Source organism: Manis pentadactyla, chromosome 16, assembly GCF_030020395.1.
Source record: "Manis pentadactyla isolate mManPen7 chromosome 16, mManPen7.hap1, whole genome shotgun sequence".
Lineage (NCBI taxonomy): Eukaryota > Metazoa > Chordata > Mammalia > Pholidota > Manidae > Manis > Manis pentadactyla.
This window is the reverse complement of record NC_080034.1, coordinates 20,925,267-20,952,435: the sequence shown is the minus strand read 5'-3', so window position 1 is coordinate 20,952,435 and position 27,169 is coordinate 20,925,267. Positions and strand designations below refer to the sequence as shown.

General features: G+C 52.2%; 1 protein-coding gene across 4 annotated transcripts in view; it reads right to left on the bottom strand.

Annotated features, from left to right (window-relative positions):
• Positions 1 to 462: 462 nt before the first annotated feature.
• TRAM2 (translocation associated membrane protein 2) overlaps positions 463 to 27,169 on the bottom strand; it is a 76,406-nt gene continuing 49,699 nt past the window's right edge. The window contains exons 3-11 of one of the 4 annotated variants that reach the window (XM_036916388.2): positions 21,508 to 21,735; positions 20,890 to 21,006; positions 14,929 to 14,987; positions 13,735 to 13,819; positions 13,086 to 13,156; positions 8,379 to 8,483; positions 7,939 to 8,082; positions 6,955 to 7,118; positions 463 to 5,741 (exon numbers count right to left, since the gene is read on the bottom strand). In XM_036916388.2, the coding sequence (XP_036772283.1) occupies positions 5,668 to 5,741; positions 6,955 to 7,118; positions 7,939 to 8,082; positions 8,379 to 8,483; positions 13,086 to 13,156; positions 13,735 to 13,819; positions 14,929 to 14,987; positions 20,890 to 21,006; positions 21,508 to 21,735 (1,047 nt within the window). In that variant the 3' untranslated portion in view covers positions 463 to 5,667. The remainder of the gene's footprint in view (positions 5,742 to 6,954; positions 7,119 to 7,938; positions 8,083 to 8,378; positions 8,484 to 13,085; positions 13,157 to 13,734; positions 13,820 to 14,928; positions 14,988 to 20,889; positions 21,007 to 21,507; positions 21,736 to 27,169) is intronic. The other 3 variants (XM_036916389.2, XM_036916387.2, XM_036916386.2) reach the window with 3 other exon arrangements.

Genomic DNA, 27,169 nt, shown 5'->3' with positions numbered 1-27,169 from the left:
AGGCAACAGCAGGCCATCGAACTGACAGCAGCCCCCGCTGCCCACGTAATTGCTAGTTCCTGGATGTTTTCCATTCAACAACAGTTTAGGATTTGGTAGCTTTTACACAAAAGCCGAATCCCTTTTCCGAGCCAAATGACTCCATAATACCGTGGGCATCAGGCACCGTGTGCTTCCCTGTGGAGCCTCCTATTCTCAAGCTCCATGCCAAGAAATCTCTCAAAAAATGCTTATTACTACCCCGCACTCAATACAGCTAACGTTCTCCGTCCTTAATTCCAATTCCTAATTCATATGACCACCACGAATATATCTTAAAAGACATACAAGAAATGATTCATAGTGAAAAATGCTAGAAATAAAGCTAAAATTGATGCAAATTCAAATAGAAGCAAATGTATTTTCATTTGTAGTTTACATTTTAGAAGCATCCACTTTAAAAAGGAATTATGCCAGAGACAATTAGACTGATAATTCTATGACTTTTATTCAGTTATTTCAAAAATATTTGTTGACCATTTGTTTCAAAATGTACATTTAAAAAATCCATACAAAACTGTAATTTGCTTTAAAACCAGACAGAAACAGTGGAAAAGGGATTTTGAAAAATGTTCACTGAAAATAAAAAGCTCCCCCCCCAAAAAAAATAACCCTTTCTTTAACAGGAAAGCATAAATACGGCAGGTACAAATTTTCCTTGAGTTCTTCATTGAAATTTGGTCCATAACATGAACTAAAGTAGAAAAACAAAAAGACAATTTGTCCACATTTGCATTATGAGTTGCTCAGGGCACCAGCAGCCTCAGCTCATCCTTCAGATTTTTATTAAACAAGAGGAACTGAAAATGAGGTTTACAGTCTCATCACATAAACACTCTGCACCCAAGGAAACAGGGGTACTTAGATCCTATCAGGTGAACAGCGCTGTCCACGCATGGTGATTCTCAGAAAAATCTTCCTGTCCACGTGAACAAAAACCCCTAGAATGCTTTTAGGCAGAGGGTGCAGGTATCACAATGGGTCTTAATTCTCACACTGACTTGTATTAATGCCCCATCATGAGGATGGTTTTCTCCTTTCAACAGATTTTAAAAAATTATATGGGCTTATAAAATGATGCTACAATGTTCTACTCGAGGGCCACAGAACCCCAGCCAGGATCATGAGAACGACAGCAACAAAGGGAAAGTGGTGAGCGCTTCTTCTGTAGGCGACCACAACTACCCCTCCCCGGGGGCCCCTTCCCTTTGGCTGCAGGGTGCTGTAAGGGACCGTGAGGCCCGTGGAAAAGACCACGGCTGGGAGGGTTATTGCACAACCCGGAAGAGCAAGGAAAGGGCAGGCAGGCAAGGCGTGGGGGGCTGGGGGGCCTGCTGCTAGCACAAGGTAACACTGAAGTAGGAGCTCGCGGTTCTGCAACAGCCGAACCGACCCACTGTCAAACAGGTAACCATGAGTTTGAACACTTGAGACTGGGACGTAAAAGTAAACACCTTTATCACATAAACTTTGGATTGAATGAGAAGCAAAATGAAATCGGAAGAGGTTATAGCAAGGGTATCTTTCTTTTTAGCATGGGGGGTGGGCAGGGACTGGCAGAGGCGCGGGGGCTGGGTGCCTACAGGCCTTGCACCTCCCGTAGTGAGCAGGAGACCAGGAGCCTGCGCTGAGGCCCCCACAGGCTTCCGCAGCCACCCAGGAGGGCCAGAAAGGGAGAGAAGCAAGGGAGAGAGCAGAAACAAAGCAGAGAATGCACCACAGCCCCTAGCACGATGGGGGTGGGGAGCAAGTCAAGTGAGGTGCAACTGTCACTATCTCCCTTTCCATGTGTTGTATTGGGGTCCGGGGTCCTTGGCTGCACATGACAAATGGTTCTAGAGCCCCAGCGGGTGGGCTGGCCGTACAGTCCAAGTCAAGGCCAGGAGACCACACGACAGGTAAGGCACTTCTTACACAGAAAGTGTGAGGATCTGCGTGGGACAAAAGCTCAAGGGTGGCTGAGCCAAGAGGCCACGTGCAGCCAGTCAGCCTCAATGTCAAGTGCTTTTCTGACCTCAGGGAAAAGCAAGTGGGGAGAAGTGAGGCAGCTGAGGAGGAATGGTCTTTTCAGCCTTCTGGATTTACTATTCAAGCGAGAACTGGGGTGAAGAGTAAGAACTTAGTATGGGCTTCCTTGCTGGGCCCGCCATGGCCCAGGGAAGGAGTCTTTTGGCTTTCGAGGGATCTAACAATGGCCCAGTTCTCCATCGCGCACAGCGTCCCTCCTGCGGAGCAGACTGGGGGCTGAGAGGGCGGTGGGAGGGGACGCACAGGTCCTGGGCGCGCCCTCCACTGGAGGAACAGCGCCCACGGGGGTCAGGAACGGAGGTCCGTTCACGGCGACACTGAGGCCTGGGGGAGGGGAGGAAGTTGTGTCAAGCCTATGAAGGAATCCAAACCGGGCCTTCCCCCGCAGCGCGGGGCGGCAAGCCACGTCAAAGGTAGAAAGGCATAAGGAAACTAGCATTTTCTGTTTGGGAAATCTTGGGAGGGGTGCACTCTCTGTCCCTGCCTCTCACTGAAGGGACAGAAAAAGGGTCAGAGGGCACTGGGGAAGAAGGTCCTCCAGAGAAAACCCAGCAGCACACACCCTGGAACACCGAGCCCAGGCTGCAGGGCTTTTAGGGTCTGAGGAATTCGAGTCAAGAGAAGAATCTGCCAAGGAGGCCCAAATACGGATGAATTTTGGTTTCTGAAACACTGGTAAATTCGGCCTTGGGACAGAAATGGAGAAGACTCTCAGCAACAATCTGTCTGGGGGCCCAGACACACACATGGTTAGAACTGACTAGAAGCGGCTCTCCGGGCCCAGCCTGCTCCCCTTTCCTCCAGAACTTCCCCTACCTCCAAGAGGAACACATGAAACCTAATAATAGTGCAGCCATCAGAGCCTGGGTGGTAAAAATAACTTCTTCCTCCTGAACTCCAGCAGGGAATGCGTAGCCCTGGGACCTCCCACCCGTGGGCACGGCCCTCCTGTCCTGACACCGCCATCCCCTGGGCTACCCCACGCCAGAGCCAGACGTGTTGAGACACTGGCTGAGGTAGATTAGCATCTGCTCTCCTGCTCTCGGGGGACGCTGCTGACCTGGCCTCTCGAACTTGCAGGTGTCTGGCGGGACCTTCACAGATAGCATGGCACTTTGGGAATAGGAGAGAGGGTTTAAGACCAAAGAAGACAGCCAAGGTGGCCACTTCAGGATGAGCCAACCCAACAAGCTCGCAGGATGAAGTAGAACTGAGTGCTTTCTGCCTCTGGCAACGCGCCGTGAGCCAGCCTGCCGGAGCCTTGGCTCTGCTCTGAAATAAACGTGCCGGGATGCCAGTTGGGTGAGAAAGCACACCGCCCCTCCCCTCAAATCGTTCCTGAAGCCCAGCTGGTGAGATGTTAGCCTTACTCGTGGGCTCAGGGGTTTCTACACAGCAGAAAGGGTTTTACTCTCATCACTAAACAACCGTGTCCTCTGGGGACAGCCCAAGTCAGCCTGGCCACTGGGTTAGTGGCACCACCTCAGAGAACCCCATGGCGCCAGCTTGCAGGAGACTTAGAGAACATGAAGCCATGTGGTTGCTGGCAACGAACCCCTAGAACACCCGTGACACTGGCAGGCAGGCTGCCCTCCCACCCCCCTGGCCAGCAGGACCCGCAAGTCCCACAGGCTTGCTGGGGAGCAGCCTCCCGCAGAAGCAGGGCTGGGTGTCCGGGACACAGCCTGCAGAGGACAGGGAAGGGTGGCAAGGTAGATGGAGGCCCCGTACTGAACGCCCTCTTCATCAACGGTCACCAGGCAAGGTGGGGCACTGACCCAACTGGAGCCACGGCAGGGATGCTGACCGAAATGGCTCAGGACTTCGGGATCAACTCTGTCAGGCTGACACCCAGCCACCCTTTCACCAACATTCTGCTTTGCAAACCAGAGAAATGTCAGAGAAGGATGGGAGAAATGCGTATTTTCAAAAATGCTGTCCCACCTCCTAAGGGTTTTCAGAAGCTGAGGGCACTTCTCCCCATTTTTGCAACCTTATCCTGGACAGAAAGCTGAGGGTGTGCAATGATGTTAGGAAACAAACCCCTCTGTCACCGGAAATTACAATTTCTCTCTGATGCAAATGACCCAGAGGAGAGCTGCCTTGATGAAAAGACCCATTTCCCCCTTTCTGGATAATAATCCAAAGTTTGGCTTCTACGGTGATGTCAGAGAGAGGACCAGCACATCGAAGGACCCTAATGTTTCCGTGCCCACGCCCTCAGCACAGAGCTCAGGAGCCCCTGTGGGGACCTCTGAAAGTCCAACTCCCGTTACAAGGCACCACAGGACCTGGAAGCCTTGCCTCTGGGTGGAGGAGAGGGTTAAGAATACATGAGGGGTGGGACAGAATCCTCCAGTCAGCAAAGCTGTGTCTGCGCACCTAACTAGCAGAGTGACTGAGACAGTCTTGGTTTCCCACAGTCTAACACGCTGTAGGTGTGCTCAACAAACATCAGTGATGACAATGACAATTCCAAAGGACACTCAGCAAGTGCGGCCAGTGGTTGAGTGGCCCAGGTGACCCTCCCAGGTGGGGGCCTGGTGTTCCTGTAGGGAGCTAGGCTGGCCCCCGACAGGGCTGCCTCAGTCTGGGGACTGGGGCCAGCAAACGCCAGGCTGGTCTGTTGACTGTTGAATCGGTTCTGAATGCTGGTGAATGGCTGGAAAGCAACTGCAGTCGGCGCTGCTGACGAAAGGCCTAGGTCGACTGTCCCTGCACCTCAGCCACTGTTCCCTTTCCGGAAGAGCCTCCTGCTCAGGACCTCTGCTCTGTGCTCCAGAGTGGGAAGACTGGTCCTCCTTCAGCACTTCCCCAACAGAGCAAGCGCAGGCCAGTCTCCAACCCAGGACCAGCCACTGATAAGCTGCCTTGAGTCATGGGACTCAACACAGTTAACACCATCCTTCTGGACCGAGTCATGAAGTCCCGAAGCCAAACGCCTTGGCATTTACAGCCGGCAGGGCTGCTGCCGGGCCTCGAGATGGTGCATGCCAAGTTGGAATCATACATCTCATCAGTTAGTCAGCACCTAGGAGATTATGATCCAAGGGGGCGGGTCTCTCGTCTTCTTGCCCATCCACATAGGACCACCGGGGGGCCTGCTACCAGCCCCAGTCAAGGGCTCCTTGGCACGAGGCTTCTAGACTCTGACAGGTCCTGGGGACGGACGCTGGGTGCTGGATGGCCAGGACTGCAACTTTAATTCCCTCTCAGTGTAAAAACCAGACACAGAGAAACTGCACAATATGGTACAAGAAGTAAAAGGAGAAAGCAGCAGCCATGGAGGAAGAGAAAGGGGAAGTAAGCTGAACGATAACCACGAGAACCTGGGCTTCTAGAAAACCCAACACAACAGAGGTGAGGACAGGAGGTGGCTTGAGGGAGAGAAAGAGAAAGATTTTTGGTTTTATTGAGAATGGTTTATGGAAGAAGAAGAGAAAGCCTAGAAATAAGGAAAAGAAAAGCCCCGTTTAAAGACAGGCTCCTGCTGTCTAAGATGGGGTGTCACGAGCAGGAAGGGGAGGCTGTGATGGAGGCCTGGGCTCCCCGCCTCCCTGTGGGCCCCACGGGGGGACTCCTGTTCTCAGCACTTTGGCCTTAAGGAGATTTGAGTTTCTTAGTCCGTGGGGAGGTTCCATTCTCTGCTTTCACCACTCCATTTTCATGGTAACCTGGGAAGTGAAGGGAGACAGACATGGCGTTTCTGCTGGCCAGGAGCAGGAGGGCAGGGGGTGCTGGCACAGCCCTGCTGCCGCCCACAGGGTGAGCTGAGGGAGCACAGCCTCCCACAGCAGCTGGAAGGGCAGACGGCCCCCGGGGCTCCCGCCTTCCCCGTGTCCACCAGTGGCTCCGTCTGAGGTGGCTCGTCTCTGTCCTTCAGCGGGAGCGGGCTGGGATGACACTCATGACCCAGAACAGGCAGAGGGCTGCCCACCCGGGGCTCAGGATGGGACCAGATCCTCACTGAAATTGCTGACATGCTGCCATAGTGTCCTCAGTTTCTCTGAAGCCCCCTGCAGGCACCAGCCCCCTTCAGCAACAACTTCCAGGGAAGGCAAGAACAGAAGGGAGAAGGTCAGGAGGCTGTAGGGACAAGGCCTTACACAGATGCCTGACATTCCTCGGGCAGAAAATCTGCTTTTTTTTATCCTTGTTAAAGACACCTCCACATGTTTGTTCAAAATTAAAGAGGCAAATATGGCTGCAGCCTCATGGTCCCTCTTCCCGCTGCAGCCAGGCCTGACTCCTCGGCACATGCAGCCACGCACGTGTCTGGTTCAAACACATATGAGCCCTTGCCAAGCAGGCCACACCTGGAGCAAGGGAGGTGAGTCAGAAAACAAATCCTGGTGCAGACAGGCCCCCGGGCTGGACAGAAAGTGCAGGACTGGCAGTGTCTTGAGACCCGGGGTGGTGACGGGTGGCTACTAGAGCACGGCAGGCACCAAAGGAGAACTGGGTGTCGCCCTCCTGCTGCCCACCCAGCACTGTCAGCTGGAGTCACTCCTGAAGACAGAGGAGGGGCCAGCAACCTGTGAGGCAGGGGCAGGCAGAGATGTGGAGCAAGAGGGCAGGCGAGGACAGCTGCTGTGACACACGGAGAACAGGCAGCAGACCTTGGCTGGGGCCCAGGAGCCGCCCCGAGGACACGCTTCCTGCCAGAGCTCCCCACCCAGCCACTGCCCTGCCCGTGTGGCCAGGACGGCTCCCCCTCGTCAGGGCCAGCCGCACCCGCAGTCTGTCCCTGGCCCGCACCCAGCCACGTGCCAGTCAGGCCCCGGCAGGAGTCGGGATGGAGGAGCTGCAGGACTGGCCTGGGCGGACCCCATGGAGCCGAGGCCTGCTTCCTCCCTGCCCAGCCCGCCTGTGGGCCCCGGAGCTCACCAGAGTCCCTCTTGAGGAGCCGGGCTGGTAGTCTGGGGGCAACTGGGGCTCTCCGCTTGGCACTCTGCTCATTCCAGTGCTCCCGCCAGTGCCGCAGCTGGGAGTGGATGAAGCGCCACATGAGCCAGGCTTGGGCAGCACACACGAGCAGCAGCACACAGAGCCTGCGGGGGGCGGAGGCGCGGGCTCAGGGCCGGGCTCGTGCCTCTAGCCCGGGGCAGGGGAACGGAGGGGGTCGGAGCCCTGCAGCCACCCGCCACCCTCACCACCAGGAAGAGTGCAGGCTCAGGGCCCCTCCCTGCTCTAGCGCACTTGAGGGGTGACGACAGACTCGGGGCCAGCCAGACGGGGGGGAGGAGGCAGCGGACAAGTCCGCCTCGTCACACCGCCCTGTGCCTGGCTGGGATGTGCTGCCTGCCTCTCTTGAACCCACAGTACAAAACACAACTCGTGTAAGCTCCATACACAGTGACTGAATTCAAATGACGTGAATTATGTATAGCAGAAATAATTTCAGAAGAGTGGCTTCTCATCTAGTGTGCCACTTAAAAGCTGAGTAACCCTGGACAAATCACACACCCTCCCAGACCCAAGGTCTCATGGCAGCACAATGGCTTCCCTGTCCTCGGGCCGCTGTGGGAGACCAGAGGCCGAGCTGGTGAGAACACGGCTGTGCGGAGTCCAAGACAGGTGGGATCAGCCAGCTGGGAGGTCGCGGGGGACCTGCGCCAGGAGGCGCCACACGGGAGCGTGGGCCATCCGTGTCCGCTGAGTCCCGGAGGCAGGGCGAGCAGGCCACCGGGGAGGGCCGAGGCAGCAGGCTAGTATCTCCTTCCCCTCAGGCCTGCTGTCTAGAGCCCCCCAGCTCCGCATCAATGTGTGGGGGGCGCTGCGGTCTGCTGTGGAAGTCATGCCCAGTTCAGGAGGCTCCTGGCACCACTCGGGGAGCCCTGATTCATTGCCTTGGGCTTCTACCCAACTCACCTGAAAAGTAAGGTATTGAAGTTTCCTTTTTCTGGGTCGAACGCCTGGTTTTCCACGTGAGAAAGTCCAAAGCCAACAGCCAGCACGGCGAGGGTGAGGATGAAGAGCCGGGTGACCCCAAAGACAGCAGCCCAGGCATTAAACCTAACCGCAGGGGCAGAGGGGGCATCAGCCTTCAGGGCCCATGAGGCAACTTTCACCCACTTTTCCAGAAGCAACCCCAAGTGGGAAGAGGGCTTGAGGGTGGCCGAGTAGGGTATCTGGGGGATGAGATATCTAGAATAAGATGCTCCAGGGAAAAAACAACCTCAGGGTGTTGGCTGCCTGCAGGGAAGGGGGCAGTTTATACCCAGGGCAGGACCTTGCACTGGCCAGGCTGCATGGGAGGCCCCTGCCCTCTGCTCCTCTGAGCAGGCCAGCCTCCCAGCAGCACCACTTACAGCTTCTCGTTGTTCTCGTCTGCAAAGTAGAAAAGTCGAGCCGTGTAGAAGAGGAGCTCAGTTGAGTATTGCAGGAGCAGCAAGATCAGGCCCAGGCGGCTCAAGCTGGGGAGAGACAGACGCACTTCGCATCCCCCTGAGACACCGCAGAGAGCAGAGGCAAGGGGCGCTCTCACTTTCCCTGGCCTGCCTGCCTCATCCTAGAAGAGTCACTTCTGCTGTCACACCTTTAAGAATGTTTCCTCATACTGAACACCCTGGCCTTTCCGCCATCCTGCACCTATCTGCTCCCCTAGGGAACTGGCTTAGGCTGTTCACCTGCCCTGCGACTGAGCACATAAAAGGTACTCAGAACAAGCTGCTATGCTTTGCATGTAGAAATATGAGGCATTCCTATCAGACAACACAAAGAAATAAAAGGTATCCAGATTGTCAAGGAAGAAGCTAAACTGTCACTGTTTGCAGATGACATGATATTGTACATAAAAAACCCCAAAGAATCCACTCCAAACTACTAGATCTAATATCTGAATTCAGCAAAGTTGCAGGATGCAAAATTAATACACAGAAATCTGCTGCTTTCCTATACACTAACGATGAACTGGCAGAAAGAGAAATCAGAAAAACAATTCTATTCACAATTGCATCAAAAAGAATAAACACCTAGGAATAAACCTAATGAAGGAAGTGAAAGACCTATATTCTGAAAACTACAAGACACTCCAGAGAAATTAAAGAAGATACCAAGAAATGAAAACATATCCCGTGCTCAGGATAGGAAGAATTAATATTGTCAAAATGGCCATCCTGCCTAAAGCAATCTACAGATTCAATGTGATCCCTATCAAAATTCCAATAGCATTCTTCAACGAACTAGAGCAAATAGTTTTAAAATTCATATGGAACCATAAAAGGCCCTGAATAGCTAAAGCAGTCTTTGAGAAGGAAGAATAAAGTGGGAGGGGTTACACTCCTCGACTTTAAGCTCTACTACAAAGCCACAGTAATCAAGACAATTTGGTACTGGCAGAAGAACAGACCCACAGACCAGTGGAACAGAACAGAGAGTCCAGATGTTAACCCAAGCATATATGGTCAATTAATATACAATAAAGGAGCCATGGATATATAATGGGGAAATGACAGCCTCTTCAACAACTGGTGTTGGCAAAACTGGACAGCTACATGCAAGAGAATGAAACTGGATCACTGTCTAACTCCATACACAAAAGTAAACTCAAAACGGATCAAAGACCTGAATGTAAGTCATGAAACCATAAAACTCTTAGAAGAGAACATAGGCAAAAATATCTTGAATATAAACATGAGCAACTTTTTCCTGAACGCATCTCCTTGGGCGAGGGAAACAAAATAAAAAATGAACAAATGGGACTACATCAAGCTAAAAAGCTTCTGTACAGTAAAAGGACACCTCCAGCAGAACAAAAAGGCAGCCTACAGTATGGGAGAATATATTTGTAAATGACATAACCGACAAGGGGTTAACATCCAAAATATATAAAGAACTCACACGCTTCAACACTCAAAATGCAAATAACCCTATTAAAAAATGGGCAGAGGATATGAACAGACACTTCATCAAAGAAGAAATTCAGATGGCCAACAGGCACATGAAAAGAGGCTCCACATCGCTAGTCATCAGAGAAATGCAAATTAAAACCACAATGAGATATCACCTCACACCAGTTAGGATGGCCAACATAGAAAAGACTAGGAACAACAAATGCTGGCGAGGATGTGGAGAAAGGGGAACCCTCCTACACTGCTGGTGGGAATGTAAACTAGTTCAACCATTGTGGAAAGCAGTATGGAGGTTCCTCAAAAAACTAAAAACAGAAATACCATGTGACCCAGGAATTCCACTCCTAGGAATTTACCCTAAGAAAGCAGGATCCCAGTTTCAAAAAGACATATGCACCCCTATGTTTATCGCAGCACTATTTACAATAACCAAGAAATGGAAGCAACTTAAGTGTCCATCAGTAGATGAATGGATAAAGAAGATGTGGTACATATACACAATGGAATATCATTCAGCCATAAGAAGAAAACAAATCCTACCATTTGCAACCACATGGATGGAGCTAGAGGGTATTATGCTCAGTGAAATAAGACAGACAGAGAAAGACAAGTACCAAATGATTTCACTCATCTGTGGAGCATAAGAACAAAGCAAAAACTGAAGGAACAAAACAGCAGCAGAATCACAGAACACAATAATGAGATAACAATTGCCAAAGGGAAAGGGACTGGGGAGGGTGGTTGGAAGGGAGGGAGAGGGGATTAAGGGGCATTACGATTAGCACACATAATGTAGGGGGAGGGATGGGGAAGGCAGTATAGCACAGAGAAGACAAGTAGTGACTCTGTAGCATCTTACTATGCTGATGGACAGTGACTGTAATGGGGTATGTGGTGGGGACTTGATAATTGGGGTAATCAAGTAACCACAATGTTGTTCATGTGATTGCATATTAATGATGCCAAAAAAAAAAAAAAGAAATATGAGGGATTCCCATCATCTGAGTTTTCAAAGCTAAGAAGTGAAACTCAGAGTAACCTCTTTAAAAATTAACATCCACTGAGACATGCTCCTCTGCTCACTTCCAGGCTTGACGCAGTCACTGACTTTCTGAGGCAGTCTGTTACAGATGGTCAGTGGTAGCTCAGATAAATGCAAAAAAGACTGCAGAGTGAAATTACAAATCTCGCTAAACATGCAGAATGTGAGGAAGTCAATGAGATAACGTGAGCACATTTCCTTGGGCAGTGATAAGTAAGAACCTGGCTGATTGACCCTGTGAGACCACGGAAGGGCAAAATCAGTCAGGATAGTCACTGGATCCTGCGAATGGTCAGGAGAATGATGTGGAAACTACCTGATGTCCCACGGCCTAGAAAGGCAATGTGATCTTGCTCAAGACCTCATCTCAAACCTCATTTTCTGCACTCCAGTCACACTGGGACCCACTCCCACCTCAGGGACTTTGCACCTGCTGTTATCCTCTGCCTACACAGCTAAGCCCCCAGATCTCCATGTACCTGGCTCTTGTCATTCATGCTGAGACCTGAGTCACCCCCTCAGAAAGGTCTTCCCTCACCACAATAAATGTGCCAAGCAGACAAGCCTCCATTATATTACCCTGCCTTTTACTATTTTCTTCGCTGCACTTACCATTATTTATTCCCTTACTTATGCTCTGCCTCACGCTAGGACGGGTGCACCAGGAGAGAGGGCCTTGTCTACCTTCATGCAGATGTAACAGTGCTCCTGACCACCCACAGAGAGGCTCAGGTATGTGGCACGTGAGCAAAGACCTCCCAAAGCCAAGCTCTCCACCAAAGCCAGACCCCACACTGTTGGGTATTTCAAAGGTGTGTCTTCCTTGGAAAATCCTTCAGTTGAGGATCTCTCTTTTCCCCACACTCACGTCTGAAAACTAGAATGAGGGTGAAGGGGAAAGGAGGTCATGGTCCCTAAATGGGCAGAGAGAAGCACTGCCACCTTGAAATGGTGCCGGCCTTGCGGGGATGGGATGGGTGGATTTGGGAGGATCTCCTGCTTTCTGCTCTCTAAGCTCTGGTCTCATTCCAAAACTAGACTTCCCAGGACTCAGCCCAGACAGGGTCAAATGCCTGCCCTGCTCTTTCCCTGGAGTCATCAGATGTGGGGAAAATGGATCTTAAGCCATCTCACATCTTTGAGAGGAAGAAGGGATGATACAGAGGGGACCAAGAAAAGCAGGAAGCTCTCCTTCTACGTGGTCCCACCTGCACATTCTCGCCTCGGGCCTCGGGCCCGTCACACCTGCTGGGCGGCCGCCGGCTGGCTTCCCTAATAGGCCCGCCCCAACGCACGGCCCTTGCCTCTCCAACGGCTGCACATGAGCTGGTGCGGCTCCTGGCCTTCAGAGACAGGAGAGCAGGTCTGAGGGCTGCCTTCCTCCTGGCGCCGACAACCCAGGTCAGTCACCCTCACAGGATGCCTACGGTGAGGCCCTAGGCCCTCCAGACACCAGAACAGAAAGGTGTACACTCCAGATTCTCAAAACGCCGGCCCACGAAAAGTACAGGTTGCTTTGAAGAAAGTGCATGGAGAAAGCTCAAGAAAAGTCCAAATTAGCAATGACATATCCTATTCATCAATACACCTCTTTTCCCGAGAGAGGCACTCGAGACAAATGCTACCGCAACTCTCTCGGCTTCTGAACAACCAGGCACCGAATACTCTGCAGTTCACTACAAATCAAAGGGAAGGGGGTTCCAGGGCGCCGAGCTCGGGCAGTGCCTTGCCAGGGGATGCCTGAGGCAGGAGCCCAGCTTCGGACTGCCTTCACCTGCAAAGCCACAGTGCAGACGCGAGCATCCTTGGGAAGCCTTCCCCGGCTCTGGCTTGGGTTGAGGTAGCCGCCCTCTGGGCAACCAGGGCGGATACTACCTATCACAGTAAATATTATACTCTAAACTGTTTTGATCTCTGTCCATAACTGTCTTTCCTACCAGGCCAAAAACCAACCACTAAAAATAAAGGAATCATTCATTAGCCATTTTTTGTATTCCTAGGTCTTAGCATGGGCTCAACACACAAAAGGCGTCTAATAAATGCCCCTAATTAAATGAATGTGTGGAGAGATGCAGGGACATGAAATGGCAAGGAAGTCTGGCCGGCGCTGGGGTCTCACGCACTTTAAGAGGTATGCTCCAGCGATGTGGACCAGGTACAGGCAAATGTACAGGAGCTGGCGGGGAATTTCCTCCTGCAAACAAGAGAAGCAGACAGTCAATGTGCCCCTTCCCTGCCTGACGAGGCAGGAATGGAGGGGAGGTGCAGAGGGGCAATGGGGAGCCAGGCACCAGCCGAGCTGCTTTAACGCACACAGTCCTGCAGGCTGGAGGCCCTGTGCATCAGGCCGCTGCTGAAAAGCCCGAGGACAAGGGAGCAGCTCCAAGTCTACAGTCAGAGGGTGGGTTGTGTTGAGAAAGAAGAGACAGGGACTGGGGAACAGGGCTTTGGAAATAATTCAGCACGAAGCTGTGGAAAAAAAAAAAAAGACTATGGGAAAGGGGAAATCCTCCCCATCTGTTATCCAAAGATGAGAATTCTATTTCCCCCAAAGCTGTACATCCAGGGTGGGAGGCAGGCAAGAGACTGACACTGGGGCCTCCTCTTACAGGGTCTTTGTGGGGATGTGGACAGGGGCCAACTCAGCATTTTCCTCAACCTGCCCGCACGTCCCCATCACCCAACATTCTGTGCTCAAGGATGGGAAGGTGGGCTGGGCATAGGAGGGGAGGGGAGGGCAAACGGCTTCAGGAGGGGGAAGCGATTACTCACCTTCCGTACCTTCTGGAAGTACAGCTCGGGAAGCGCGTGCAGCCAGTAGGCCAGCTGGCACAGGTAGAAAAACTTCACCTGGAAGCTGGAGACAAGGGAGTGAGTCACACGGGGTGCTGGAGAAGGATGTCCCTGCAGGGCCTGTGGAGCCCGGGAGGGAAAAGGGGGCTGGAACTGTGTGAGGGGCAGCGGGTCCACGAGCGAGGGAGGGCGGTCGGTGGGCAAGCAGCCTGGGGACCCTGTTCCACAGACAAGAGCAGGACATTTGGGACACAGAACGGGACACAGAAAGTCCAAGAAAGAAACAAAAATGATGAAAAGAGGGCAGAGGAGGGGGACTCTTCAGCCCGGAGCAGCCATGGCTGGGCATGGTGCTGGGTCAGGAGTGTTGTGTGCAGAAGACGGCAGCGTGAACACACTGAGGAATGAGTGCATCTGTGGAGCGGAGGGAGGCCCTCCCTCAGCTGGCCGGCCTTTGTTGCTGCTGTTCACAGGGTCTTAGGGAAGGCAGAGCAGGGTCTCCTGAGGGAGGTGCCCCCGGCACAGGGCAGGAAGGCAGCGGCGGCCTCTGAAGGAGCCCAGCCAGCCGAGGCGGGAAGGGAGGGCGACCTGGGGGTGGCCCAGAAGGGGCAAAGCCCGGAGCACTTCACGGAACGCGCTGCTTCTGCCTCTGTGTCAAACAGTTTAGGCACCTGCCACAGAGTCTGTGTTCCCTCAAAATTCATATACAGAAATCAAAACCCCAGTGTCATGGTATCGGGACATGGGCCTGTGGGAGGTGACAGGTCATGAAGGGGGAGCGCTCGTAATGGGCCGAGTGAATCAGGGTGCAGGCCCTCACCAGACACCCATCTGCCCGTGCCTTGATCTTAGGATTTCCGGCCTCCAGAACTGTGAGCAATGGATTTCTGTTGTTCACAAGCCAGCCGGTCATGGTATTTTTGCTACAGCAGCCTGAGCCGTCTAAGCAGCAGGGGCTAGCACAGATGACGTTTCATTTGGGGGTCCTCCAGGCAGCACCGTGGAGGAAGCAGCTCCCACACAAGCCTGTCTCCCACAGTACTACGCCCTAATAGGCTCAGGGCTAACTGCCCCTCGTGCCGGCTGGCCCCCCGGTGTTCTGGCTGCACTCTGAAGTGAGGAGGCCAGCAGAGCTGTGCGCTGTCCCTGGACACCGGCTCATGAGATACTCACGGGAGGTACACGTGGGGGTAGTCTTCCCAGAGGCTTCGTGGGTTTGTTAAATACCCTTCCTGTAGTGGGTGAGAAGAGGCAGCAATTAGAGATGTGGGGTGAGACCCGCTGGGGCCCTGGGCACACCCCCATCCCCAGCTGCCAGACACGGGACGAGAGGAAACGTGAAGACGAAGGCCCCTCCCCTCTGCGCAGGACCCCCGGCTCTGGGTGGTTTCTTTACTGGCACAGAGCTGTGACACGGCAGGCGGAGTTCTGCGCCGAGGTCAGAGGCCCTGTGTCTGCATGTGGGTCTGACACTCACTAGCTGCATCCTCTGGGCAAGTGAGCCACGCTATGCGCTTCCCTTGGCTCATCTGTAAAATGAGGATAAAAATACCTCCCTAAAGTTACTGTTTGAGGAAAATGTGAAGGTTTATGTAGATGTGCCAGTGCCTAGTATTAGGCCTGGCATGCAGGCACTCAAGAAATGCTCACAGAATGAGTAAGCACATGGACTCTAGAATCCACTGGAAAAACAGGAGGCCTAGTTTGCTCTGCACATCACCATGAATAAAGAGGGGCAGGACCCCACGGGTCTCGCCACGAGGCCCCACTCCTTCGGCCTCGGCAGTGGGACACTTACCAGAGCAGCATAACTTCCAACTGCCCCCGTTATTCTGCAAGTTCCTTCACGCTGGGGTCTCCAGTGCCCCTCCTATCTCTAGCGTGCAGCCCAGGGCCTCTTGTAGAGGGGGGAAGGTAACCCGAAAACCCTCCCATCCAGGGACATCTAGAAATGCTAATGAAATCTAACAAATATCCTTTTACCTGCAAAGCTGGGCTCACAGTAAGAAAGGGAAAGTGCTAGAATCCCAAAGGAAGGGAAGCTGAGAGACAGAACAATGGGCCAAGACTGCGGCAGCCTACGAGGTGCCCGTCCTGGGGCCCGGATGCTCATGCCATGTGGGAACAGAGAGTGGAGCCCTGACCAGTGGGACCCGGGCCCCCCAGGACCCTTGAAGGGCTGCAGCCTCAGAAGGGTGGACTAGGAAGACTCTGATGACCAGTCCTGGGAGGTGAAGTCTGCTCACCCTGGGCACAGGATGAAAACAAAGATTATCCCCTGAAAATCTGTAACCTCAGGGTGGCTTTCAATGTGTCTGGAGTTCAAATTTATACTACCTGGGTGGTCCGGGAACCACTAAGTTAAGAAATTAGCAGTAATGGTATTATAGGCCCATGATACTGTTACTGTAATCTCATCCAAGGATGTACAGGATTCTCACACATAAAACCTTGCTAAAAAATGAATTTATAATCCAAGATTACAAAATGCATGAGGCAGCAATCCACCATGAACAAGAGTTGGCTGACACAAATAAAAACTTGGTTAAATGAATGAATGGTGAATGCTTTAGGCAATTTCTCTCTTCACAGAGAAAAAGGCTCCTGTTTGTCACTCAGAGAAGGTTAGATTAGTATACCCCCATTTTAGGAGCAAGAAAATGAAGGAACAGACAGGAAGTACGTCCTGAAAGGAGATGGTTTTTCATCATCATCAGCCACCTGAGATCTGGCGGGGCCTCCAACCCCCTGGTCCAAAAGCCCAGGCCAGGTTGCTTCACTAGATCAGGAAATAAACTGAGCTGGTGGCTTTGATGAGGAGGCTGGGATGGCAAATGCTCACATTGGGACTAGGCAGGGGTTTAGCAGTGCTCAGGAAAAGGAGGAAGCCAGCACTTAGTGAGAAGCACTCCAGGTCACCACCTATTGGATTCACAGGTGTATTTCCAGGTGAGGGATACCCACTCACCTTTGAGTCACTAAATGCCCTTGGACATTTTAAGTATAACCCACACAACCCCACAACCTGGGGCCTCAAATGACCTAACTGATGGGTCCAGGAAGGCACATGCCCCAGTGTGTAGTTACAGAAACTCAGATCTGAAGGAAACGGTCTCACCCTAAACCCTCACCTGCCTCGTTTCTAATCCCTTCGCACCCCCAGTGTCTGCCTTCCGTGGTCACACTCACATGGAGGCACAGAAGTGGAATGCTCTGGGCCTCTGGTGGGAGGAGCACTTCCCTGCACCACAGCCGCTGTGTCCGTCTCCGCCTTCCCTCTGCCCCACTCCTAGAGGCCTTCATCAGAATGACCACCTGGGCACACAGCGACACACCGTCTGCCGCTCTCTCTCTACCTCATTCCAGGGCTCAGACAGGTGAGAACGTTCCTTCCTAAGGCAGCAGCGAGGTAGGTAACGAGGAAAATGGTTCTTCTGGGACTGAGGTGGGGGAGGAATTTCTGCCAAGAAGAGTGGCCACAAGCAGCGACTCTGGGAAATCTAAAGCTCAGACGACCTTGGGATTTCAGGCAGGCCTTTTACTTTTGAGTGGCCCTTACTTAGGAGATGAAGGGGTCATAACTTGGAAGCCAACAAGCAAAGAAAACTCCCCAGAAAAAAGCTGCCTGTTTGCGAATGTCCCGTGCACGGGGACTGCGGAGGGAGGGGGTGGCCAGAGGAAGATGACTCACCACTCTGAGAACAGCCTTTTTTAAGACCTCGGGCCAGGTGGCAGCCTGCAGGTAGCCGGGGCCGGGGCGCCCCCAGAGCTCAGGCACACCAAGTCCCTGAGATCACAGGGGGCTGAGTGTGCAGAGCCTGCACCTGTAGCAACCCCCACCCACCCACCAACAGGCGCTGGCAGAGGGTCTGCAGGGGCTGAGGAAATCCTGTTATCTCCTGGTTCTGTAAATCACCCTATGAGCTAAGTGAGGCCTCAGCAAGCCGGAACAGTCTCTCCCCTTCCCCCAGCAGCCGTCCTTTCTGGTGGGTGATCAAAAAGAACCACATAAACAGCAGAATCCAGTCATAACACAGCCAGATGCTCCCTAGATTCAGACACACCTACATCATTTCTCCTTCAGGAACCATCGCAGACTAAAGCCCTGCTCCAAGCAATCAGTCTGTCTGTTAGTAGAAATCTGTCCTGACACAGAAATCAGTACTGGAGCAGAACTGGATACGCGTGAAAGGTGCTCCCTCCACCAGGATCTCACTGAGCCCTGGGCTGTAGGCTTTCAAACACGAAGTGAAATACCCCAAGACGTTGGGCAGGGGGACCCAGCACCCACCCACCCTCTTTCCCCAACACGGTTTCGGGGTTTTGTTCTTCCTGAACAATGAATAGTAGTTCAAAGGTAGATACAAAGTAGGAGATTGATATCCTCATAAAGTTACTGGTTGGTCCAGCCACACTCCCATCACTCTGCCTGTATAAACGCAAACAGGAATGGCTCAAACACAAAGGCTGGAGCAGGAAGATGCACTTACAGTTTATTCCTTCATTCTGACAAGCCCTGTGTAGTGGGCACTCAGTCAGTCTCTCCTACCAGGCACTTAGGAGAGACACTGCAGAGAGCACAGCGCCTGCTCACACACAGCTCAGGGTCTAGTGGTGGAGACAGATGGCAGAGAATACACACCTGAACAAGGAAACTATAAGGAATGGGTAGAGTGCAGAAAACACACATGGGGGGACACCACTGGGGAGGTGACGCTGAGGTGGAGACTTGGATGGCGAGAAGGAGCTAGCCATGGATGTCAGGGGATGGAGGAGATGAACTGCCCACACAAAGCCCAGGAGGTGGGAGCAGCCAGAAGCGTTAGAGGAGCAGAGGTCACAACGATGGAGCTGGAGCCAGGCCGATGGCAGGGGCAAGGCCGGCAGGGCCCACTCCCGGGAGTGAGGGAGGAAGACAATTTCACTGCAAGTGGGAAGGGCCTCTCAGCAGGGGGAGGCATGATTCGACTGACATTCTAAAAAGACCTGTCTGTCTCAGCAGGAAAAGGATTGGGAAGGCACACAAGTGGAAACAGTCTCCTTCTAGAAGGAAGAGATATTCAGTGGCCCAGGCAAGAGATGATGGTAGCTTGGATTACAGATCAGTTTTCCAACCTTGACACTACAGACCCTGAAGCCAGAGAATTCTTTGTTGTGGGGACAGTCCTGGGCACTGTAGGCCATTCAGCAGCATCCCTGGTCCCCTCACATGCTAGTAGCATACTGCCAACGTCCCCTGGGGGACAGAACCTCCCCTGGACTGGGGACCGCGGTGCAGGTGGAAAGTGACCGACGTTACCCCTGGAGGTGGGGCTGGAAGTAGCTGCTGCTGGACTGACTGTGGCGGGCAAAACAAGGGGAAGAATCAAGAGAAACAGCATCAGAGCAGAAAAATATGATTTTTTAAAACTCCTTTTGTAAACCACCCTCTCTTCCTCAATCACCTTCATCCCAGGCAGAATAATTCAGAGGGAGCAGACGAGAGCCAGGAGCCACAGGGTGTTATCACAAGTCCCCTGGGACTCCATTTCCTGTTGAAGATGTTGGTGGGTAATGGGCTGTCCCCACAGGGCTGTTAGGACCTTCCCCAAGAAAAGTGTGGCACGCTCCCACACCAGTGAGCAGCATCACTGTCAAGCCCTTGGAGGCCTGGGAGAAGCGAAGACGGAACAGTTGAGCACTTCACCCTGGAAGGAGCGCTAAGTAAGTTGGCTGTTGGCCTCCGAATCTGGTCTCAGTGTTTTACAGCTGGTGTGGAATGTCTGGGGCGAGGTGGAAAGGGTACAAGTGATTCAGACATGAGGCAAACACTTCTCTCCAGTGGCCAGCTGGATGTCTGGGCTCTTGAGGCTGCTCGGCCTCAAAGCAGCTCCAGGTCTCCAGGGGCTGTGTGAACCCAACGCCCCACGGTTGGGTGAGGCCTGAAATACAGAAGCACCTGGACTTCCCAGAGCCAGGGTGTGCTCTGCACACTGGCCCGGGCACTCCTCACACAGACCACCCCTGCCAGTGCAACATGGCAGTCCTGCTGCGAGGACCAGAGTCTGAGGTCCTGCGTGGAAAATCTCTTGTGTTCTGTTTAGGAAAACTGCTCTGTGGTTAAACAATAACAGAAATAAAAGCAACATAACAAAAGGACATGTTGGCTGCTGCTTTGAGAATATGGATGCAGCATTCAGCTCTGGAGCCAGGGTTCTTTAGGATGTGACTGCTCGTCAACTGTCACTGAAGGACGAGGATGGAGGTGAGGGGTCAGTGGGAGGCAGGGAAAAAGTTTAAATGGTCACAGGATTGCTGAAGTTTCCAAGCCCTGGGCCTGGGTTTCTCATAGGTCTCTAGAAAGAGACCAGGTTGCAGAAAGGAGGTGCTTCTGGTGGGGGTGGGGGTGCTAATTAAACACTTCCCAGCGCGACAGGCTGGGTCTTTCTACAGCGAACCCCAGAGGACTGTCTGTGTTCCTTTGTACGGAGGAATTTTGCTGAATCAAAGGTTGCTTGAAATCCGAGTCCTGTTGTGTAGAAAGGGGAGGTGGGTAAATTACCTGACCCTCCAGCGCTTCTGGTCTGGGAGTGGCACTGACTCTCACAGGGCCTGGGGTGCAGGCGGGGGGATGCTGGCCTGGCTTGCAGGAGGCCAACCGCTAGAGCAGGAAGCACTGGCCTTGGACCCACACCCCCAACCCACACCATGTCCTTCCCATTTTGGAACCACGTGACGATGGGCCATGTAAAATTTGAGCTTGAATTTCTTGAATCCATGACACAGTTACCAGGAGAACAAAGAACTTATCTCAGGGGCTAGCCTTGGAAGGGTCCTGGAAAACGATACAGTGCTATGTAGATACATAGTATCATTATTGTAACACCACATAATAACTGTAACAAGTGTTTATTTTTGGACAAGATGACTCCAGCTATACAACAGCATCTAGAGCATTTGGCCCCCCTCTCACCACAATATCATGAGGATGCAAAGATAGCTTCATTTCCAGGAACCTGCCCCAAGTTTATATACCACTCCTTACTCTTTCTCTTCCTTGCAAAGCCCTGCACAGCCATTTTATTAGCAATCCAAGAAGAGATGCACTGCCTGGCAGCCCAGGCCCACCCTGCAGCAGCCCCAAGGACCACTCACCGTGACCACCACGTAGAAGCACCACACCACCGAGCTGAGATGAAAGACGACTAGCTGTCCAGACTCGTTGAACTTGCTATGTTTGACCTTGGAGAGATGAAGCCGTTTGCTGATTTTCTACAGAATAAAGAGAACTCTGCATGTTAATATATACGAGTGTATTGGTAATGGGTGGGTTTCAAACACCTATTTCTCCCCACAAAAGGACTAAAGTTTGAAGCCAGTCATAACCCAAGTTGCTTAGCATAAGCCCACTGTGCACATACGCATACAGGGCTTGGTTTAAGCCAGGCATTACGAGGAAGTGGCAAGATGTGAAGAAGACATGCCCCAATCACGCTACAGAGGACACACCCGTAAGGACGATGTCTTGCCACATCCCAGGCAGCTCTCTCCCCATGTAATAAGTACCGCTGCCCCGCTAAGAAGGCTGTGAGAGGGGAGAGAGACCAAAGTGTGTGAGGGAAGTCTAGGACCAACCAGGGCAGGCAAATCAGGGGGTGCAGGAATTCAGGGAAGCAGGGATTCAGAGAGCTGCAGTGCCCTCTGAGGTGAGCCACGCCCCCCACCAAGGCACCTCCCCCATTTCTGATCTCAGGATCCCGACATGTCACTCACATCTAAAATGTACTCCTGAACCACAGCGTGCAAGATGACGGCGATGAAGATGTAGAATGAGACGGTGGCCAGGTCCTTCGGCCCGTAGTGGTAGCGCACGGCCTCGCTGTCTGTGGGGGTGGTGAGTGCCACATCAGCGCCCTGGGCTGAGGGAAGGCTCTGGGACCCAAAACTGAGAGGACAGCTGGAGCACCACGTGCCATCAAATGATTCCCTTTTGCTGCAGCCCTAAACTTAGAAGAAAGAGTTCTTCCCTAGAGCCCACCCAGGCCCTGGACTTGGCCCTGGTGGAGCAGCAACGGGGAGGGCAGAGGAGAAGCTGGCACACCATGTCTCCTGAGTCTGGGCAGCCAAGTGCAGTGGTCAGGAGCCAGGGGGTGGACACAACCGGTCTCCCTCATTCCCTGGCTGTGTGACTATGGATAAGTGACCAGTCTCTCTGAGCCACAATGTCCTCGCTGGTATGAGGGGACTACAGCTATGCTTCATCAAGGAGGCAGGGTGTGGGAGTTAAGTGTGGACTCAGAAGCCTCCATTTATACACGCTCTGTCATTTATTTCCTATGCGCCTTTGAAGCACCTCTGGGTGTGACCTTTCTGTGCCTCAGTGTCCTCATCAGTAAAATGGGAATAATAGCAGTTCCTGTATCACAGGGCTTCTGTGAGAATCGGATGACGTAACAAACACAAAGTGCTTAGAAGAGTATCTGGTTCACAGCAAGCACTATATATGTATTCGCGGTCATTTTTGTCATCGGACTAGTGTGAAGATGAAATGAGATTATTTGTATGCAAGATGCTTATAACAGTGCCTGTAACCATGGTGAGCATGAAGCTAATGGCATTTACGAAAATATTACTTAATAGTAATAAATTAGACAGAATCCCAAACTTGTAAGTCCCACACCGGTCTGCTAGTGCAGCTTCTTTCTCCACGGACAGAGCAGGATTCATACCTTCATCCCAGTTAGCAGGCCAGCGTCACAAGGGCTCATGAAGCCGGGCCTGGACTCCGCTGCTCCGGAGCTCCCGCCCCAAAGCTGGCACGCTGGCCCTTTGCAGCTGTGTTGCGTCCGCCCGAGTCACACACACATGAGTCATCTCTCTTTGCCGGGCTGCATTTAGCAGAAGGTGGGCCAGGGCTGGTGAGTCTCAGGGTGGCCACAGAACAAAGTAGAGCCAATTGGGTCACCCTGGGGGTCAAGCCATTACCTCTGCCACCCTGGCCTGGGAGAATGCGGCGTGGGCGGTGGCGAGCGGTGGGAGGGGTGGTGAACACAGCAAGCACGTGGACTTTGAAGTCGGCTACTTCCCTTTTTCCTCTCCCCTCTCCTTGCCACAAAGACCTGCGCTGCAAGAGGCACTGGGCTAACTGTTGACATATGGAGATAAGAGACACTGCCCGGCCTCAGAGCACACCGTCCAGGGAGGAGACTGACACACGAATGCAGGGTCACTGACAGGCAGGCACGCAGTCCCAAGAGGAGACGGCGCCACGGCAGCCAAGGCAGGCGAGGGCCCGACTCGGGCCTGGGACAAGGTGGTGGGCAGCAGGGCAGGGCGAAGAGGGTGGCATCGAAACTCAGGAATGAGTAGGGGTGGTCGCAGAGGAGGGGACACAGGGAAAGAGGCCAGGGCACTCGATGCGTGGAAGGTATGATCGCAGTGACAAGGCCACAGTGGGTGGCTGGGCGCCACGTAAAAGGGTGAGGACTTAACCCTGAAGGCAGCGTGGAAACACGGAAGAATTCAAATTCAACAGGAAAATGATGAAATTTCGGTTTGGGGAAGTTTACTCTGGCAGCAGTGCCCAGCAGCGGGCCTGGAGGTAAAGACACCAGCTGGGGAGCTGCCACCAAGAGCGGGGATAGGGGCAATGGCAGGGGGAGGCCTGCAGGAAGCAGGGCAGAGGGAGAAGCAGCAGTGACAGGGCGCTGGGAAGGCCTGCGACGGGCAATGGGCGCAGCAGGGGCTCGAGGGGAGGGCGGGGGAGTGGGCGGGCGCTTCGGCCGCTCCTTCCGGCTTTCATCTGCCAGGCAGGGATCACACTTCTCCTGCCTTCATCGTAAGGGAGGATCAGAAGAGACTAGATGGCAGCAAATTTTGAAACTATAAAATAACTAAACATATGCAGAGCTCCATCATCAAGGCCAGCGTTATTGGGCAAAATGGGATTTATACTTAATCAAACAAGCACAGTCCGAAAAGTAATAAACTAACAAGATTTTGTATTATCCACTGTGAAGACTATTCATGGTCACCTGCCATTCTTCACCCCAAATACCATGGTTCCAAAGAGAGGTGACATAGCCCTGAATCCCTCCTCAAGACAAGAACGAACACAGGAGGTAATACATACTTCTGCTCTTTCACTGTTGAGAACTGCACGTGTGTTTGCTCATCAACCAGTAAACTAAGTGCAGGGCTCCCTGCTGGGTGCTGGGGAGACGGCAGTGAACAAGGTGTCCCAGCAGGGACACACCAAATCCTTATGTATTTAAGAACCAGAGGCCAAAGAACTACAACTCAACAACAGCAACAAAAAACAAACAACCTGATTAGAAAATGGGCAAAGGATTTGAACAGACCTTTCTCCAAATGGCCAACAGGTACATGAAGAGATGCTCATGTCACTACCATGAGGGAAATGCAAATCAAAACCACAAGGAGATAACACCTCACAACCATTAGAATGGCTATAATTAAAAAAAAAATTACAGAAAATAACAAGTGTTGGCAAGGGTGTGGATAAATTGGAACCTTCGTGCATTGTTTGTGGGAATGTGAACGGTGTGGTTGTCATGGAAAACAGTATGGTAGTTCCTCAAATAATTAAAAATAGAGTTACCATATGATCCAGCAGTCTCACTTCTTAGTATATTCTCAAAATAATTGAAAGGAGGATCTTGAAGAGGTATTTGTGCACACCTATGTTCACAGCACTTTTCACAGTAGCCAAAGGTGGAAACAACCCAAGTGTCTACTGACAGACAGATAAACAAATGTAGGGTGGTGGCAGAGCGAGAGAGTGCATACATAAAAAATGGATTACAATTACTAACCTTAAAAAGGAAGGAAATCCTGTCTTACACTACAGCATGGATGAACCTAGAGGGCATTATGCTGAGTGAAATAACCCAGGCACAAAAAGACAAATACTGTATGGTTCCATCATAAGAGGTTCCTGGAACAGATCCATAGAAACAGAAAGTAAAACGGTGGGCGACAGGGGCTGGAGGCAGGGAGGACAGGGACTTGCTGTGCAATCCACATGGTTTCAGTTTTGCAAGATGAAGAGCGGTCTGGAGATTGGTTGCACGACAGTGTGAATATACTTAACACTAATGAGCTGTACGCTCAGAAATGGCTGAGATGGTAAATTTTATGTTACGTGTATTTTACCACCATTACGAGCAACACCAGCGGCCAGGTGTGGTAAGGGCTCTGAAGTGGACGGAAGGCTGAGGGGGAAATGACAAGAAGCAGAGTTCTCAGTCAGAGGGGCGACCGCAGAGGGTGGCTCGAGGAGGGCACGCGGAGGCCGAGGTGTGCAGGGAGAGAGAGCTGGTATGGCTGAGGCCCCATGGGGAAGACCCAGCGGGACTGAGGAACGGGTGAGGTTGGAGAGCAGGGGTCTGGGAGGCTGCAGGGGGGGTAGGGCCACATCACAACAGTCCCCTTACAAGGTCTTCCAGAAGGTATGGAAAGCTACTGGAGGATCTCAGTCACATATTCGTGAAGATCCTTCTTTCTGCCATATGGAGAATGGGTCAGGGGGCTATGGGGGGTGGTGGGAGCAGTTAGGGGGCACCTGTGAGTACCCCAGGCTGGGGGACCTAGGGGCTGGACGGCATCGGGTGCTCTGCACTAGGATGGTGGCAGAGATGGGGGGAGGACATGTGGATGGATGCAGCAGGGGACTGGCTGTGGGGAGGGATGCTGGAATCTCTGTATAGTGGAGCCTTCCTCCACGATGTCGGAATTCTTCAGCATGTGCTGTTTTGTGTGATCCTCAGCACCACCTCATGAGAAGGGCAAGGAGGGCACACGAGGAAGCAGGGTCCAGAGAGCCCAGGGCCATGGCCCATTTCACAGGCCTCCCAGTGTTGCGCCCGGGTCACCTCAGGGTCAATGTGCCCCCCGCAGACACATCCTTACTGATAAAATGCGGCTCCCTCAGTGTCCTTCTACCATCACAACAGGCAGCAGAACCTGCAAACACTCAGAAGCTCTACTGATTCATACAAATGACTGCTGTGGCTTTCCTGCTGTCGGGTTTCGTCCTGCTTTTGCTCAGAACAGGAAAATAAATTGGTTTGGCCCCTTCTGCTTTCCACAGAGTTGTGGAGGTTGGAACTTTGTATTCTTCCAGGAGGCTATAAACAAATTGATGGGGTTTTTTCCCCCCTTTTAAAATTTTGGTTGCTCACTTAGAGTGCCTACTCTCGAAGGGCTGCCCCTCTGTTGTATGAGCACTTGGAATGAACCACAGTGGTTTGGCAGTAACCCATGCTAATTTTTCAGAAGAGTAACTTCCAGCATGTCTCTGAGCTATTAGACCAGAGAGATGACTGGTTATGAGTCACAGCAAAATGCCTACAGGAACCAGGGGTGGAACACAGATGAGCCAAGCAGTCCAGGTGTCTTCAGATAAATCCCTTCAGCACAGAGTTCTGCTACGTTAAACAGGGAATATTCTACACCTCCACAATATGCTTTCCACTGTTTTCCTTTAAACTTACTACCCTCTTGGTCAATCTTTCACATTTCCACTTTAAGGGAAGAACAAGTTTAAGGAATATCCACTTTCCTTTTAACCTGACTAAAAGAAAAACAACACTTTAACTCAGATAAATGGTGACTGATGGGAAGTCTCTATGTCAGGGACTCACTAGAGAAGAGTAGTGACTGTGGAAAACTGCAGGGTGCATGTCCCAAGGGGGTGAAGGAAGGTGTGGGGAAGGTGCTCTCAGACACGGTGGCCAGTCCCTGATATTTCAAAAGCAAAACAGAGAGATCTTCACATGAAATCATCTGGTTTTAAAATGTTGGTGACTAATTCAAAAATTTTAAAAACACTTTATGGGCCAACACTGAGCTGGCCAAAGAAAACATATCCACAGGTCGACTCTGACATGGGCCACTGATGTGGAACGTCCAGCCAAGATGACCCCTGACACCTTTCTAACACCAGTACTCTAGGAGTCCTCATTCCTACTCTGTGGGGATGGAGTACGTCAGTATGCCCTTCTGTAGGAATGAATCTAGCTTCAGAATAATTAGAATAACGGAGTTTTCAGTAATGATCTTCCCACTGTAGATGAATTACCTGTCTCCCATCAAAAGTGTCACTTGCTTTGTTTATTTCTGATCACTGTTTAAAAAGAAAGCTAGAATAATCAATAAGAGCCTCCTTGCCTGTTGTGACAACCTCTGTGAGCAGCTCTCCATTTTCCAGAGTAACAATCCTGTGGGCTTCCTGTGACTAACAGATACTCTCCTGTTCCCTTTGGTGTCACCTGTAAGCAGCTTCTCCCGCCTGCCATAAACGCTCCAATCCTGTCCAGGTACCACACTGTTCAGTCTCTGACATCCTCCCATGGCCTGAGCTGGAGGGTGACCACTCATTGCCACCTGCTTTTCAGATCCCCTTAGAGTCTGG